The sequence below is a fragment of the Sciurus vulgaris genome, assembly GCF_902686455.1.
Source record: "Sciurus vulgaris genome assembly, chromosome: 2".
NCBI classification, from domain to species: Eukaryota; Metazoa; Chordata; class Mammalia; order Rodentia; family Sciuridae; genus Sciurus; species Sciurus vulgaris.
Genome location: NC_136462.1, coordinates 32,939,891 through 32,952,234, shown reverse-complemented (window position 1 = coordinate 32,952,234; position 12,344 = coordinate 32,939,891). Strand labels below are relative to the sequence as shown.

The following is a 12,344-nucleotide window of genomic DNA, read 5'->3' as shown; positions in this document are numbered from 1 at the left end:
GAACATGAGCACTGCTAGACAATGAGCTGATCTGATAACTGAGACAGCTACTGAGTGCTGACAGGCAGGTAGCGTACACAGAGTCAGAGGGATGGCTGACGTCCCAAGCGGGACAGTGAGATTTTACCCCCCTGATGAGAATGGCATGCAGTTTAAAACTTATGGATTGTTCACTTCTGGAATGTTCCATTTAATATTTTTTGGACCATAGTTGACCATGGGTAATTGAAATCACAGAAAACAAAACTGTGACTAATGGAGTGGGGGTGGGGTGGAATACCATAGCTACTTGCTGACAAAATATGGTTTTTGTTTTTCTTACTGGCATATACAATTTATAATTATATATATTATGATTTTATTGACCAAAAGAAAGGTAACCAAGAGTCACTGGTTAACAATCTATAAAGAGGGGCTGGGCTCAGTGGCAGAGCACTTGTCTAGCACGTGTGAGGCACTGGCTTCAATCCTCAGCACCACATAAAAATAAAAAAAATAAAAGAAAGGTATTGTGCTCATCTACAACTAAAAATATTTTTTTAAAAAAATCTAAAAAAAAAAAAAAAAAAAAAAGCCAGCTACTCTGGCAGTCCTAGCTGGAATAGTTGTGATAGAACAGTGATCATCCCATTCAATGGCCAGTTCAGATCCAAGGTCTCTAAACATTTGTCATAAGCTCACTCCACTCCCCTGAAGAACATTCAATATTGGACTTGCCAAATTGTATCGTGTTCAGATTGTCATGTTCCATGAGTCTAATCTCTTCAGATCAGCTCCAGAAATTATTTGTAAGTCAGTTGTGCAGGGGAACATTGATACTGCCAAGAACACAGATTTTAGAATCAGAAGGCCCATGTTTCAAGGTCCTGCTGTCCCACTTACTAGCTCTGTGTTGAGGATGCTCCTGACCCTGAGCTCTGACATGGAAACAATAATACCTTCCCTATATGCTGGTGACAGGACTCTGGATAAAAAGGATAAAAAGGTATCATCAGATCTCCCAAGTGATAAAATTGGGAACAATAAAGCAATGTATAATTTTAGCTATATACAATTTTAGCTGTCATATTGCTGGTAACTTCCCAGCTTCTCACAGTGCAAAGTGAGAAGGGAAAAAAAGAAATTAACCAAGTCTCTGTGGACAACCCTCAGGTCCCTGTGCTGTATCCCGCAGACTTAGGTGTGCCCCTACAGTGTAGCCACATGACTGCTCATGACTGGCTTTGCCTGTGTGGACACTAACCGCTAGAGACACAGCAAAGAGGTAAAGGGGCTATTTGAGGAATGGCCACTAAAACAGAAAGGCAGATCTCCAGCAGGCCAGGAACCTCTGAACTCCCCAGTTGGTTTGCGCTTGGAATGCTTTCCATGAAAAAGGTCCCACAGATTCAGACCCATGGCATTCTTAGCCCATATATTCTATTTCCGAGTCTGACACCAAGACCCTGGGCAGGATATTCTGACTGGTGTTCTTATGCTGAATTATTCCTATATGAAGCTGATGTCCTTCTGAACATTCTTCTTCCACTGTAGAACCAAGAGACCTTCTCAGAAGCCTCTCATATTTTTGGCTGGCAGGTTGAGATACCCCATGGGCAGCTGCCCAGCAGTGCTCTTCCTGTGGCTTGGACAACTGAATAGAAACCCAACAGGAAGGTGGTCAGGGCAGGTCAGAAGCAGGGTGGTCAGACCCACTTAGTCCAGAGGCCCCAGTGGAAAAAAAGGTCCACGGAGCCAGTGCATGCCTTTTTTCTCTTTTACCTTTTCTTTGGCCCTGAGTTGGTCAAACATCTCCTGAATCTCATGTTTCCAGTCATCCTGCAGGCAGTGGAAGGAGTCCTTGGGCATTTCAAAGAAACCAGACTCCTCTATGGTGGTTAGCTGGTCCAGGATACTCGTAAAAGATGGTCGTGAATGGGGGTCGGGATTCCAGCAGTCTGAATGGAATATGTGAGAAAGCTTGAGTGGACTGAGAGGAACAGAAGGCTTAGGATTATTACATGATTCATTTACCAGAAAATATCTCTTCTTTCTCCTTCCAGAAACAGACTGGAATTTAGGTAACCTCAAGCAGGACTCAAGAAGGTAAGCAGGCTGCCCAACATCAGAACTGTAGAGCGCAAAATGGGAAATCAAACACAGCAGCTCTGCACCCATCCATTCTGATGTGAATGGAGCATAAGGAAAGCAAACCCAGAGTTTTCTGTGCAAAGTACAACTAGCACAATCAACCCTGTTACTACGCAATTCAAGTCTTGACAAAGGGTAACTACACCCTGGGCCTTAATTTCCCATAAATACATGAGGGGGGGCCTTCCCCCACCTCAATAGAATGAAGACAGGGAAAAGGTAAAAGTGGCAGTCAGGAAAAGCCACTAACTAACAAGGTGGCCAACTATCCACTTAACCTCCATCAGCTTTGTATTTCTCACTTACTAGATTGTGGCATTTGACTAGAGGACTCGAGAGTTTCTTCCCCAGCGTTCATTTCTATACGTAAGACAGAGGTCCTGAAATAAAACTACTGTAACTTCTTATTTTATAATAATAAGATACTGAAGTACTGGACAGCAGGTTTTAGTTACTAAATGACCTTCTACAGACACTGGAGATGAGCAGAAGGGACCTGCCTCAGCAGGGTGCTGCCATCCTTGGAAGTAGTTCTTCCAATTGCCCAAAGGACTCCTCATCGGGTGACTAATATGTTATCTCTTTCTTTAACTGATCTTGTGAAACTGGCCAACATCTACCAAGTGCTACGAAAAGGTAAACAGTCTCCAGTTTTGTTCAGGCCAGGGGCTACTTACCTTCCATGAGTTTGGCAAAAGGTTCTGGGCAGGTAGAAGGAATAGGAAGGGCAAGTTTGTTCATGGCCACTCCATAAGCCACTGCTAAGCCATCGATGCCTCGGAAGGGCACCTCGCCAGTCAGCAGCTCCCAAAGCAGCACCCCATAGCTAGGGAAGAAGACAAGCAATGTAATAACCACAGCTCCCAAGTTTGCATCAAGCACCCCATGTTCTCTCCAACCACAGGAACGCTAATGAAACAGACCAACCAGTTTAACAGAAAAGGGAAGCCACAAAGCCTACCGGCTAAAGCAAACACTCTGGAGTCAAGCACACTTGGTTTCAAAATCTATTCCATCATTTCCAAGAATGCCACCATAGGCAAATTACTACATTTCTCTGTAAGCCTCTAATTTCTGATCTGTGAAGAGCAAATAACATTTATCAGTCTCAGAAGACTGTCACAAGATTAAAAGACCTACTAAGACTTTGAATAAGTGCTCAGTGTTCACAGCTATTTTACTGTTGTTAATGAAATAAACTAAGAGGAGGGGCAATCTCCCTAACATAATTTTTTTCTATTTTAAGAAAATGTCAGGGCTGGGGATATAGCTCAGTTGGTAGAGTGCTTGCTTTGCAAGCACAAGGCCCTGGGTTCAATCCCTAGCACCACCAAAAAAAAAAAAAAAAAAGTCCGTTTTTGTAACAGATACACTTTCTTTTTTTTAAGCTTTAGAAAAGCAAACAGTTCACAAGTCAATATAGATTTTGCTCCTGTAAAAGGTTTCTTTAAATGCCCTCTAGGTTAACTAGACTCCTGCCCCCAAATCAGTATGAGTGGGTCCTTCACAGAGACCTCTGTTTCACCACGCACTGCACCTGGGTGGGGGCAGAGCAAGCGGTGTGTCAGCTGTGAGAACTGCAGTGTGCCTTCCCTACCTTTCAGGTTCATGTAAAGAATTTCTCAGGTCCTAATAGAGAACGCGGCATAGAAAGCTCAGTGGAAGGATTGTTCTGTGAGTTCACAATCAAAATCAGGCAAAATCACATAACATTCAATTCTTTGAAGAATTAAGTCAGAATGCCTGTAATCCCAGTAACTCAGGAAGCTGAGGCAGGAGGATCCCAAGTTTGAGGTCAGTGTGTACAACTTAGTGAGACCCTGTCTCAAAATAAGACATTAAATCTGGTTTGCGGGGCTGGGCTTAATGATAGAGAACCCCTGGGTTTAATCCCTAATACTACCATGAAGGAAGGAAGGAAGGAAGAAAGGAAGGAAGGAAGGAAGGGAGGGAGGGAGGGAGGGAGGGAGGGAGGGAGGGAGAGAGGGAGGGAGGGAGGGTCAGAACAAGAAATCATAAGGTTATGAACTGTCAGAATGCTAAAGAGTGAAATGTCCCTCACTCAACACCAACCTCAAATTTCTTGTAATGCTCATCTGTAGTGTGCATCCAGCAACAAATGTCATATTAATACAAAAAATAACAAATCTAGTAGATACTGTGTATATGCAGAGTGCTAACACCCTTTAGGAATGTCATCTTGAATGCCTACAACAAGCCACTGAGGTGAGTACTCTCTTTATTGGGCAGATGAGGAAAGGAGTCCTAGACAAGTTCAATGGCATACATGAAGCACATACATGGAAGACATCGTGGTGGACCCTCAATTCCCTCCTTCTAGAATGCCCTTCTACTGTTTCTCTGCTTGGTAATGCTGATCATCTATCTTTCAGGATCCAACTCAAATGCCCCACCCTTCGTCCATTCATCTTAAACATCTAGTAAATATTTTCTAGGCATAAAGCTCAATGCCAGGCTCTGGGATACAAGATAAAAGACACAGATCTTATCAGAAGAGATTAGTGAGAAGGACAGAAAGGATGACAGCTAGAACACAGACTGATGAGTCACAACAGAGATCCTGGGACACGAAGGAGGATCACTTAAATCAGACCAGGATGGGAACAGAGATGGCCCTTGAGCTAAGCCCTGACTGTTAAGTGAAGGAGGACCGGAGCCAGGGACAGGGGTGAGCATATAGAGACAAGCAATCCAGACCATGGTTCTTCTCTTAAAGACTCCCAAATGATCTAGCCTGGCTCCAAAGAACAATGTGCCAACTGATGTGCAAGGGCATTGGAGTTAGAGTTCTCCATGGACCGTGGCTTTACCCCAGTAAGGCCTCCAGAGAGCACCATTTTCATTATGTATCTAGACAAGGAGGGGGATTTCAGTGCTGGACACATTGGGAAGCCTTTCCCGACATCTCTTGTGTGGGCCTCCATGCACTGTAGTTGTTTAAAGCCTGCGGGCTCCTGGAGGGCAGGGGAGACAGTTTTTAATCTTGGGATTCTCGGACGAGCCTGACTCTGGTACACGGGTGCTCACGGACGTGAGTTGGTAGGAGGATGTGCAAAAGAGCACATCATCAGATGGTCCTGCAGGCTGCTCTGGGTGTGCCACAGTAAGCCTTACACACCCTCAAGAATTGCACTAGTGCACTTCCTGCCAAACCTTTTATGTGACTTATCCAGACAGTGGTCACATGGGCAACTTCTACTGAGTGACCTTGAAGAAACGTCAGCATTGCTGCCCAGCTTCCAAGGTTACAGCCACTCTCATCTTCAGCTGCCTGCTCTTAGCATCAATGCCCACTCCACCCTGGAGAACAAAAACCGAAGTCCCACAGATCTCCCATCTTTCATGCAGTCTGGGACAAGCAGTGTCTGAGGCCTGAGTACCTGGAAAGACAGGGGAATGTTTCAAAGGCCTAAGCTTTCCCTGGTTATGTACCATATCTCTTTTGTGATGGTTTTCACACTGAGCCCTGAGTGTCCTGTAGAGATGTCTCAGGCCACCCAGAAAAGGGAGGAGCCTAGGATCCTACCTTTCTCAGCTTCAACAGGGCAGCTCTGCTCTAACCGGGCTTGCCTATCTGCATTCTGTTCTGCTCAAAGGGCTCTACAGCTAAGAGAAGCGTGTGGACTGCTGCTTGAGTGTGCAATGCTGACGCAGAAAGATTTACACACCTGAGTCAAATGCCCATGCTACCACTTACCAGCAATGTGCCCTTGAGGAAGCAAGGTCACCTCATCTGTACAACAAAGACTGCACTATCTACGTTACAAAGTAGTTACAAGCAATAAATAACAGCACAGCCACTCCCCACCCCAAAATCACCATCAATGGCTAGCTAAGTGTGTGCAGTTTCTACTCGGAAAGGGTCTGAAACAAGGAAGAGTCTGGAAATGATAAGGTAGAGCCCCAGAGCCTGGTGAGAGCCTTGCTGAGAGACACCATTACTCTAAGAGGCAGCCTTTCTGGAGATGATGTAATTGCTCAGGTTTCTTGTGCCAAGGTCCTCTTTGTTTTTACAATGAATAAATGAAGACTTGGTACTTCTTTGGCAGGAATAGGGTCCAAGAAAGAAAGTGGAGAAATACGAGTTAGGCAGATGTGAGTACCGGGGGTAGCGGGGCAGGAGAAGTCAATGTGATTGAGCTCAAGTCAGTAGGAAAAAGGGGAAAAGGTTCTTCATCAGCAGTTTGGAAGGGCCAGCTCAGCCAAATCCGAGTCCCTCCCCTCAAGGTTGCACCACCAGACCCCTCACTGCCGAACCCAACTCTGAATTCACCCTTGGATTAATAATTAACCACCTCCAGAAGTTCAGTTATCCCTTCAACCATTACAGAGGGCATGTGGGGGGAGCGGGAGGGGTGTTCAATTTTTCTGAAAGCGAGGAAAAGACGAGAGTGGACACAGCCCTTCCCAACTAGCGGCACAGCATTTCCCCTTATTAACCTGGGTCATCTCTAAGGCCGCTAGCTTGGGCCATGCTGTCCAAGAAGAGCACTGATTTCCCTTGAATGAGGAGGGCTGGGGAATTTCTTGCACTTGCTAATTGTCTGATCTCACAGTCCAGGAACCACACTGATTACCTAATAATCTTTGGCAAAGAATACTGAACTAATTCATGTGAAAGCATTTTCAAAACCATAATATAACATACAGTTTTTCTTCTGGTTGTTAGTTCATTCAAACCAATAAATTGTTAACACACATATGTATGCAATGTATATATTACTGTATCTACTGATGTTACAACATTCATTTATGTGGTAATATGTTCCTGCTATATTACATTTAAAGAACAGCTTATAAAACAGAATGATCCCATTTTTAAGGAATGGGTGGCTCAGCACACAAATAAGGGCAAACATTGGGTTAGTTATACTCCATGTATGCATGATATGTCAAAATACAGTCCACTGTCATATGTAACTAAAAGGAACAAACAAAAAAATTAAAAAAAAAAAAAAAAAATAGGAGTGAGCATACCAAAATACTCATATAGGCTAGCTCTCAAAATAGTTTTAGGGTGATTTTCTTTTCTTTTTTCTTTTTTTTTTTTTTTTTTTCTATTTCTAATTTGTTTCTGTAGGAAATATGTTTTATTATTGTAATTTTTAAATTATTATTATAATTTTAAAACTTAAAATGACTAAGAAAATGCCTCCACCTCATCCCACACCACAGGTAAGACGTCCTTGCAAGATGAGGCCCTCAGTTATAATAACTGTTCTTCCTGCACAGCATGACATTCAGGAAGAGGGTGCTCAGAGTACAGGAACAAGGATATACAGCAGGTGACACATTAACAGGTATAAGATTGCCATATTTTCTTCCTTTCTTTTCCTTTCTTTTCTTCCTCCCTCCCTTCCTTCCTTCCTTCCTTCCTTTTTGGTACCAGGAATTAAACCCAGGGGTGCTTAACAACTAAGCCACATTTCTAGCCCACCCCCACTTTTTTTGAGACAGTGTCTCACTAAGTTGCTTAGAACATCGCTCAGTTGCTGCGGCTGGCTTTGAACTTGTGATCCTCCTGCCTCAGACTCCCAAGCCGCTGGGATCACAGGTGTGCACCACTGCACCCAGCAAGTATTGCTGTATGTATATCAATGGGTGCACATTTTCCTCTGGTAAAGGTGAAGATCTTTTGGAGCCACTTAGATGAGTAGGCTTGAGGAGAGAGGGCTTAATATCCACATAATGGGTTCAATAAAATGTGTCTTGAAGAAAAGCCTATAGCACAGAAGCAGAGAAAGCTGGGAAGGAGGGTGAATTATGTTTTTTAAACTATATTCATCAACCAAATTGGATCAGGAGGCTTAAGTCCTTGGGACAATGCTAAATCAGAGACCCACTGGTAGACCAAAACAGAACAAGAGACAGTAACAAGTGTCAAGAGGATGTGGAGAAACTGGAACCCTCACAAACTGCTGGTGGGAGCGTGAAATGGGACTGCCGTGATGAAAACGGTTTCTGGCTCCTCGAGAGAAGTTAAACAAAATTGTCACATGACTTGGCAATTTTACTCCTTGCATGTGGCCAGAACTGAATCTATGAACACAAAACTGAATTCACACTCACACACAAAAAAAATTTGCACATAAGTGGCCACAATCTTATTCATAAGAGCCCCAAAGTCCATCACCTGATAAACGGAGAAGCAACTGTGCTTCACATGTTCATACACTTAAAAACCATCAAAAGAACGAGTTTCTGATGTAAGCTGAGAGATGGGTGGACCTTGAAGGCATTAGGCTAAATGTAAGAAGTGAATCACAAAAGAACACGTATCGTGTGATTCCATGAATGTGAAATGCCCAGAAGTGGCAAAGCCACAGACAGAAGATAAGCCCGTGGTTGCTGAAAAGCAGTGGAAGGACAGATTGAAGAATGACTGATAATAGATACGGGGTTTCTTTTCTGGGTGATCAAAATGTTCTGAAAATAGACCGTGGTTGTAGTGAGTTGAATGGTGCCCTAAAAAGATCTTGATGTTTTCATGTCTAGAATCCTTATTGGAATTAGGATTGTCTCTAGAGGGTGTGATCCTGCTGACACCCACTTCAGAACTATTAAAAAATACACACAAAGAGATGCTTAGAACACATCAGGAAGAACTGACTTCATAGACCAATACGTGCTGAGAAACTGTAGTCCTTGCTTTTGGATACCAAGGCAATACAGCCTGTAGTTGCTCGTCCTTCCTCAATGAGGACAAGACTTTTTAGATCCCTGTCCTTCTGCCTCTTGGACTGATGCTTACTAGGGAGACGGTTGGTCATGTCTAGTCTGTAACTCTGCAGTTCTTGGGGCACACTGGGGAGATACCTTTTTCCATTTCTAGATCAATGTCCAATAGACCTCTAGAGCCTTGAGTAAAAGATTAACTGGATAACAGGAAAAGGATAATTTCCAAGCCACCAAGAAAAAAAACAGATTTTCCAAGCTACCAAGAACAAAAAGAGACGGTACAAAGAATATTCATTGGGTAGGGAAATTATAGAGAGGACATTGGATTAAACCCTCCCCAAGTCCAACAGTAATGGCCACTGAAGTTGTACAATCTAGGCTTACCCTGGGGAAGATCTCCAGGAGAGACCAGTGTCCTTAACATCCAACGGGTCAGAGAGGGGGGAACATGATGACCTTGCAATCTACAGGCCTTTCCATGGGAGCAATTTCTAACACAAAAGAACCCACAAAGAGGTGGTACTTTTATCTATCTATTTATATATTTATTTTGGAGGTACTAGGGATTGAACCCAGGGGCACTATACTAAGTCCCTAGTCCTTTATTTTTAATTTTGAAATTAAGGGTCTCACTAAGTTACAGTCTTGCTGAGTTACTTACTCACTAAGTTACTTACAGTCTTGCTGAGTTGCTGAGTCTAACCTTGAACTCAGTGATCCTCCTGCCTCAGCCTCCTAAGTCACTGGGATTATAGGCATGCAGTACTGCACCTGGCTCAAAGGGGTGATACATACCACACGGCACTAGAGGAATATTTTTTGTAGATGAAAACATCTACCAAAACTGTCTCTTGGCACCATGGAAATTAGCACAGATTGCTCTTAGGGTGTCACTCAGATCTACGAGGGATGCCTGCTTGGAGTAACCTAAGATCTCCAAGTGTGCAGCCAAAACAGTCCTGGGGAGCACGCCCTCTGTACCTCAAGTCCTTACCTCCACACGTCACTGCCTTTGGAAAACATAGAGGCACGAATGACTTCAGGAGCCATCCAGGCATATGTCCCTGCTGCACTCATCTTGGTGGTTCGGTGCCATTCCCGAGCCAGGCCAAAATCAGTGATCTTCAGTATTTTGTTGCTTAGGTCTCCATTCTCCACCTTCTGCAGGATCAATACTAGACAAGGAAAGGAATACAGAAGAAAACAGAGTCTACATTAATCACAGGGAAACCTCTAAACACAAAGCCCTCCTGCTGTCCTCCTGGCCTCTGCGGTAGGTTCCTCATTCGGCTACCACAGACTGATGGCAGGAGCCGCCATGTCTTAAACATCTGCACTGCATTCACTTTTGAGCCCCGTATTTTATGGCACAAATATAAGTGTGGTAGAGGATTAGAGGTGATGTCTCACAACAACCTTAAAAGGCAGCTACTTCAGGTTGAGCATCCCTAATCCAAGTATGATTTAGGAGTGCTCAACCAGTGGAGTCTGCACATATAATTCCCAAACCCGAAAGAAATCCAAACTCTGAAACACCTCTGGTCCCAAGCACTTTTAGTACTCAACCAATGTTGCCATCTTCATTTCACAGATGAGGAAACTGTGATACGGAACTATTAAACAAATCATCAAGGTCACCCAACTAATAAGCCAGGACTGAGTCCCAGGCGGCCTGACTCCAGAGCCTGCTCTCTTAACCTATAGCCCATTCACATCTTGTGAAGAAAGAGCTTGAATCACAGGTGACCCTCCAAGAAGTAGCTACTTGGACTTCCTGTTTGCCAGGGTACCCCTGGGTTATAACCACTAACAGATCACAGGAACTGGAGGCACGCACTGGATTTTCAAGGTTTTGGACAGTCTCTGGACAGTATCCGCAAACCTCTCCACAAGGAACGCTGTTGACTGGACAGCGAGCAAGCTCTTGGGCCACGTGGAAGCCAAGCCTCCATTCTCACAAATGGTATGGTTCCAAAGTCTCCATGCAAGCACAGCTGTTCATGGGGCAGACACTGGGTCACCTGGAATTCCGGGCTCCACAGGCTGCTGTTTCGAAAAGGAGGAAGGTTCCCTCCTCATCCATGCCATTCAAGTTCAAATGGCAAGGGTGACAAAGGAATCTGCTACAGACAGAACAGCAACAAGAACAAGAGTTGACTCAGCCCTATCCAACCAGATCTATCCAGAGAAACAGCGAAGAAAGTGCAAAATAGTGCTCAGCCCTACATTTGCCTGGGTTCTCCAAAGGGCTTCCCACTAGCTCTGACTTTCTCAGCTGATTACCCCAGATGGCCTCCCAAGGTTTCACCTTTACCTCTTTAGAGGTATTTGCATTAGAAGACTCAGAGTTCAAACTCTTACGTATCTAAAGAAAGGAATCCATGGTGGATTCTTTTGGATGGGCATTTTAGGGCATGGGTTTGAGGCAGGGGCCTCAAATCACAGCCGCAACAGGCTCATTTAATTGTTTTATATTGAAAGAATGTGGGTCAAAGGTCTGTGTCCTACGTGTTTCTCAGAAAAGCAGCAGCACAGAGGGATCACCAGCAGCGTAGAGCTGAAGGTACAAAAGAAAACAGCCACTCTTTAGACCTAATGGACTAAGGCTCTTTCCTCCACACCCTCCACCTCCTCCCTAGGCACACCCCTCCCCACCCCAGGCTTCCAGCATCCTGAGTGGGTACAGGCCTCCAAATGCTTGGGCAGATTTTAAAAAAGAAAAGAAAAAAAAATCTTTCTGTATCTCATCTATTAACAAAAGATCTTTCCAGATTCTTCTGTGGCAGAGATAATAGACAAGTGGACATTCAAACAGAAGGCAAGTGACACTAAGGAAACCCTCCATTCCCTCTCCAGAGCCAGCCACCAGCTACTGACTGTGTCTCTGAACACCCATAACAGAAGATTCAGGGAAGTCCTTCCCTTCCCCTTACATACTCAGTGGGGTTGGTTCCTGGCACCAAAGTGGCTGGGACAGGGCACGGCAGGAGGAGGATAAAGTTTCATATTAGTCCAACAGTCAGCTTAAAAAGGATGGCAAAAGGATGGGCCAAGTACAAGCCAGGGACAGTCCATCTGAATGAGAATGTCTTCACACAGGATGGCTACACTTGGTTCCACCTAACTGCCACCGTCCCTGCTGCCCAACACCCAGCTGACCTGCTGAGGCTCCTGAAGGTATCTGATTTAGGAATCCCTGGTTTGGGAGTCCCACCCTTATCAAACAAGAGAGTGTGTAATCAAAAACCAGTCAGAAATCTTGGCAGAGGGTCACAGACAATAGTGTCCTGGAATACTGGTAACTACGAAGCATCAGTTACTAACAATTAAAGCCCATAAGCTTGTGAAAGCTTTCCTTTTTGTTTTTCTTGATTTTGTTATTGGGATGAAATCTGTACAACATAAAATTAACCATTTTAAAGTGAATAATTCAGTGGCATTTAGAATATTTACAGTGTTGTAGATCCATTACCTCTTATCTAGCTTCAAAACATCTTTATCACCCCGAAAAGGAA

General features: G+C 44.2%; 1 protein-coding gene across 2 annotated transcripts in view; it reads right to left on the bottom strand.

Moving 5' to 3' along the window:
- The window catches only part of MAP3K9 (mitogen-activated protein kinase kinase kinase 9), a 63,661-nt gene that overhangs the window by 12,566 nt on the left and 38,751 nt on the right, over window positions 1-12,344 (bottom strand). For both annotated transcript variants that reach the window (XM_079127269.1, XM_079127270.1), the window contains exons 3-5: window positions 9,824-10,004; window positions 2,808-2,956; window positions 1,762-1,937 (exon numbers count right to left, since the gene is read on the bottom strand). In XM_079127269.1, coding sequence (XP_078983395.1) covers window positions 1,762-1,937; window positions 2,808-2,956; window positions 9,824-10,004 — 506 coding nt within the window. The remainder of the gene's footprint in view (window positions 1-1,761; window positions 1,938-2,807; window positions 2,957-9,823; window positions 10,005-12,344) is intronic.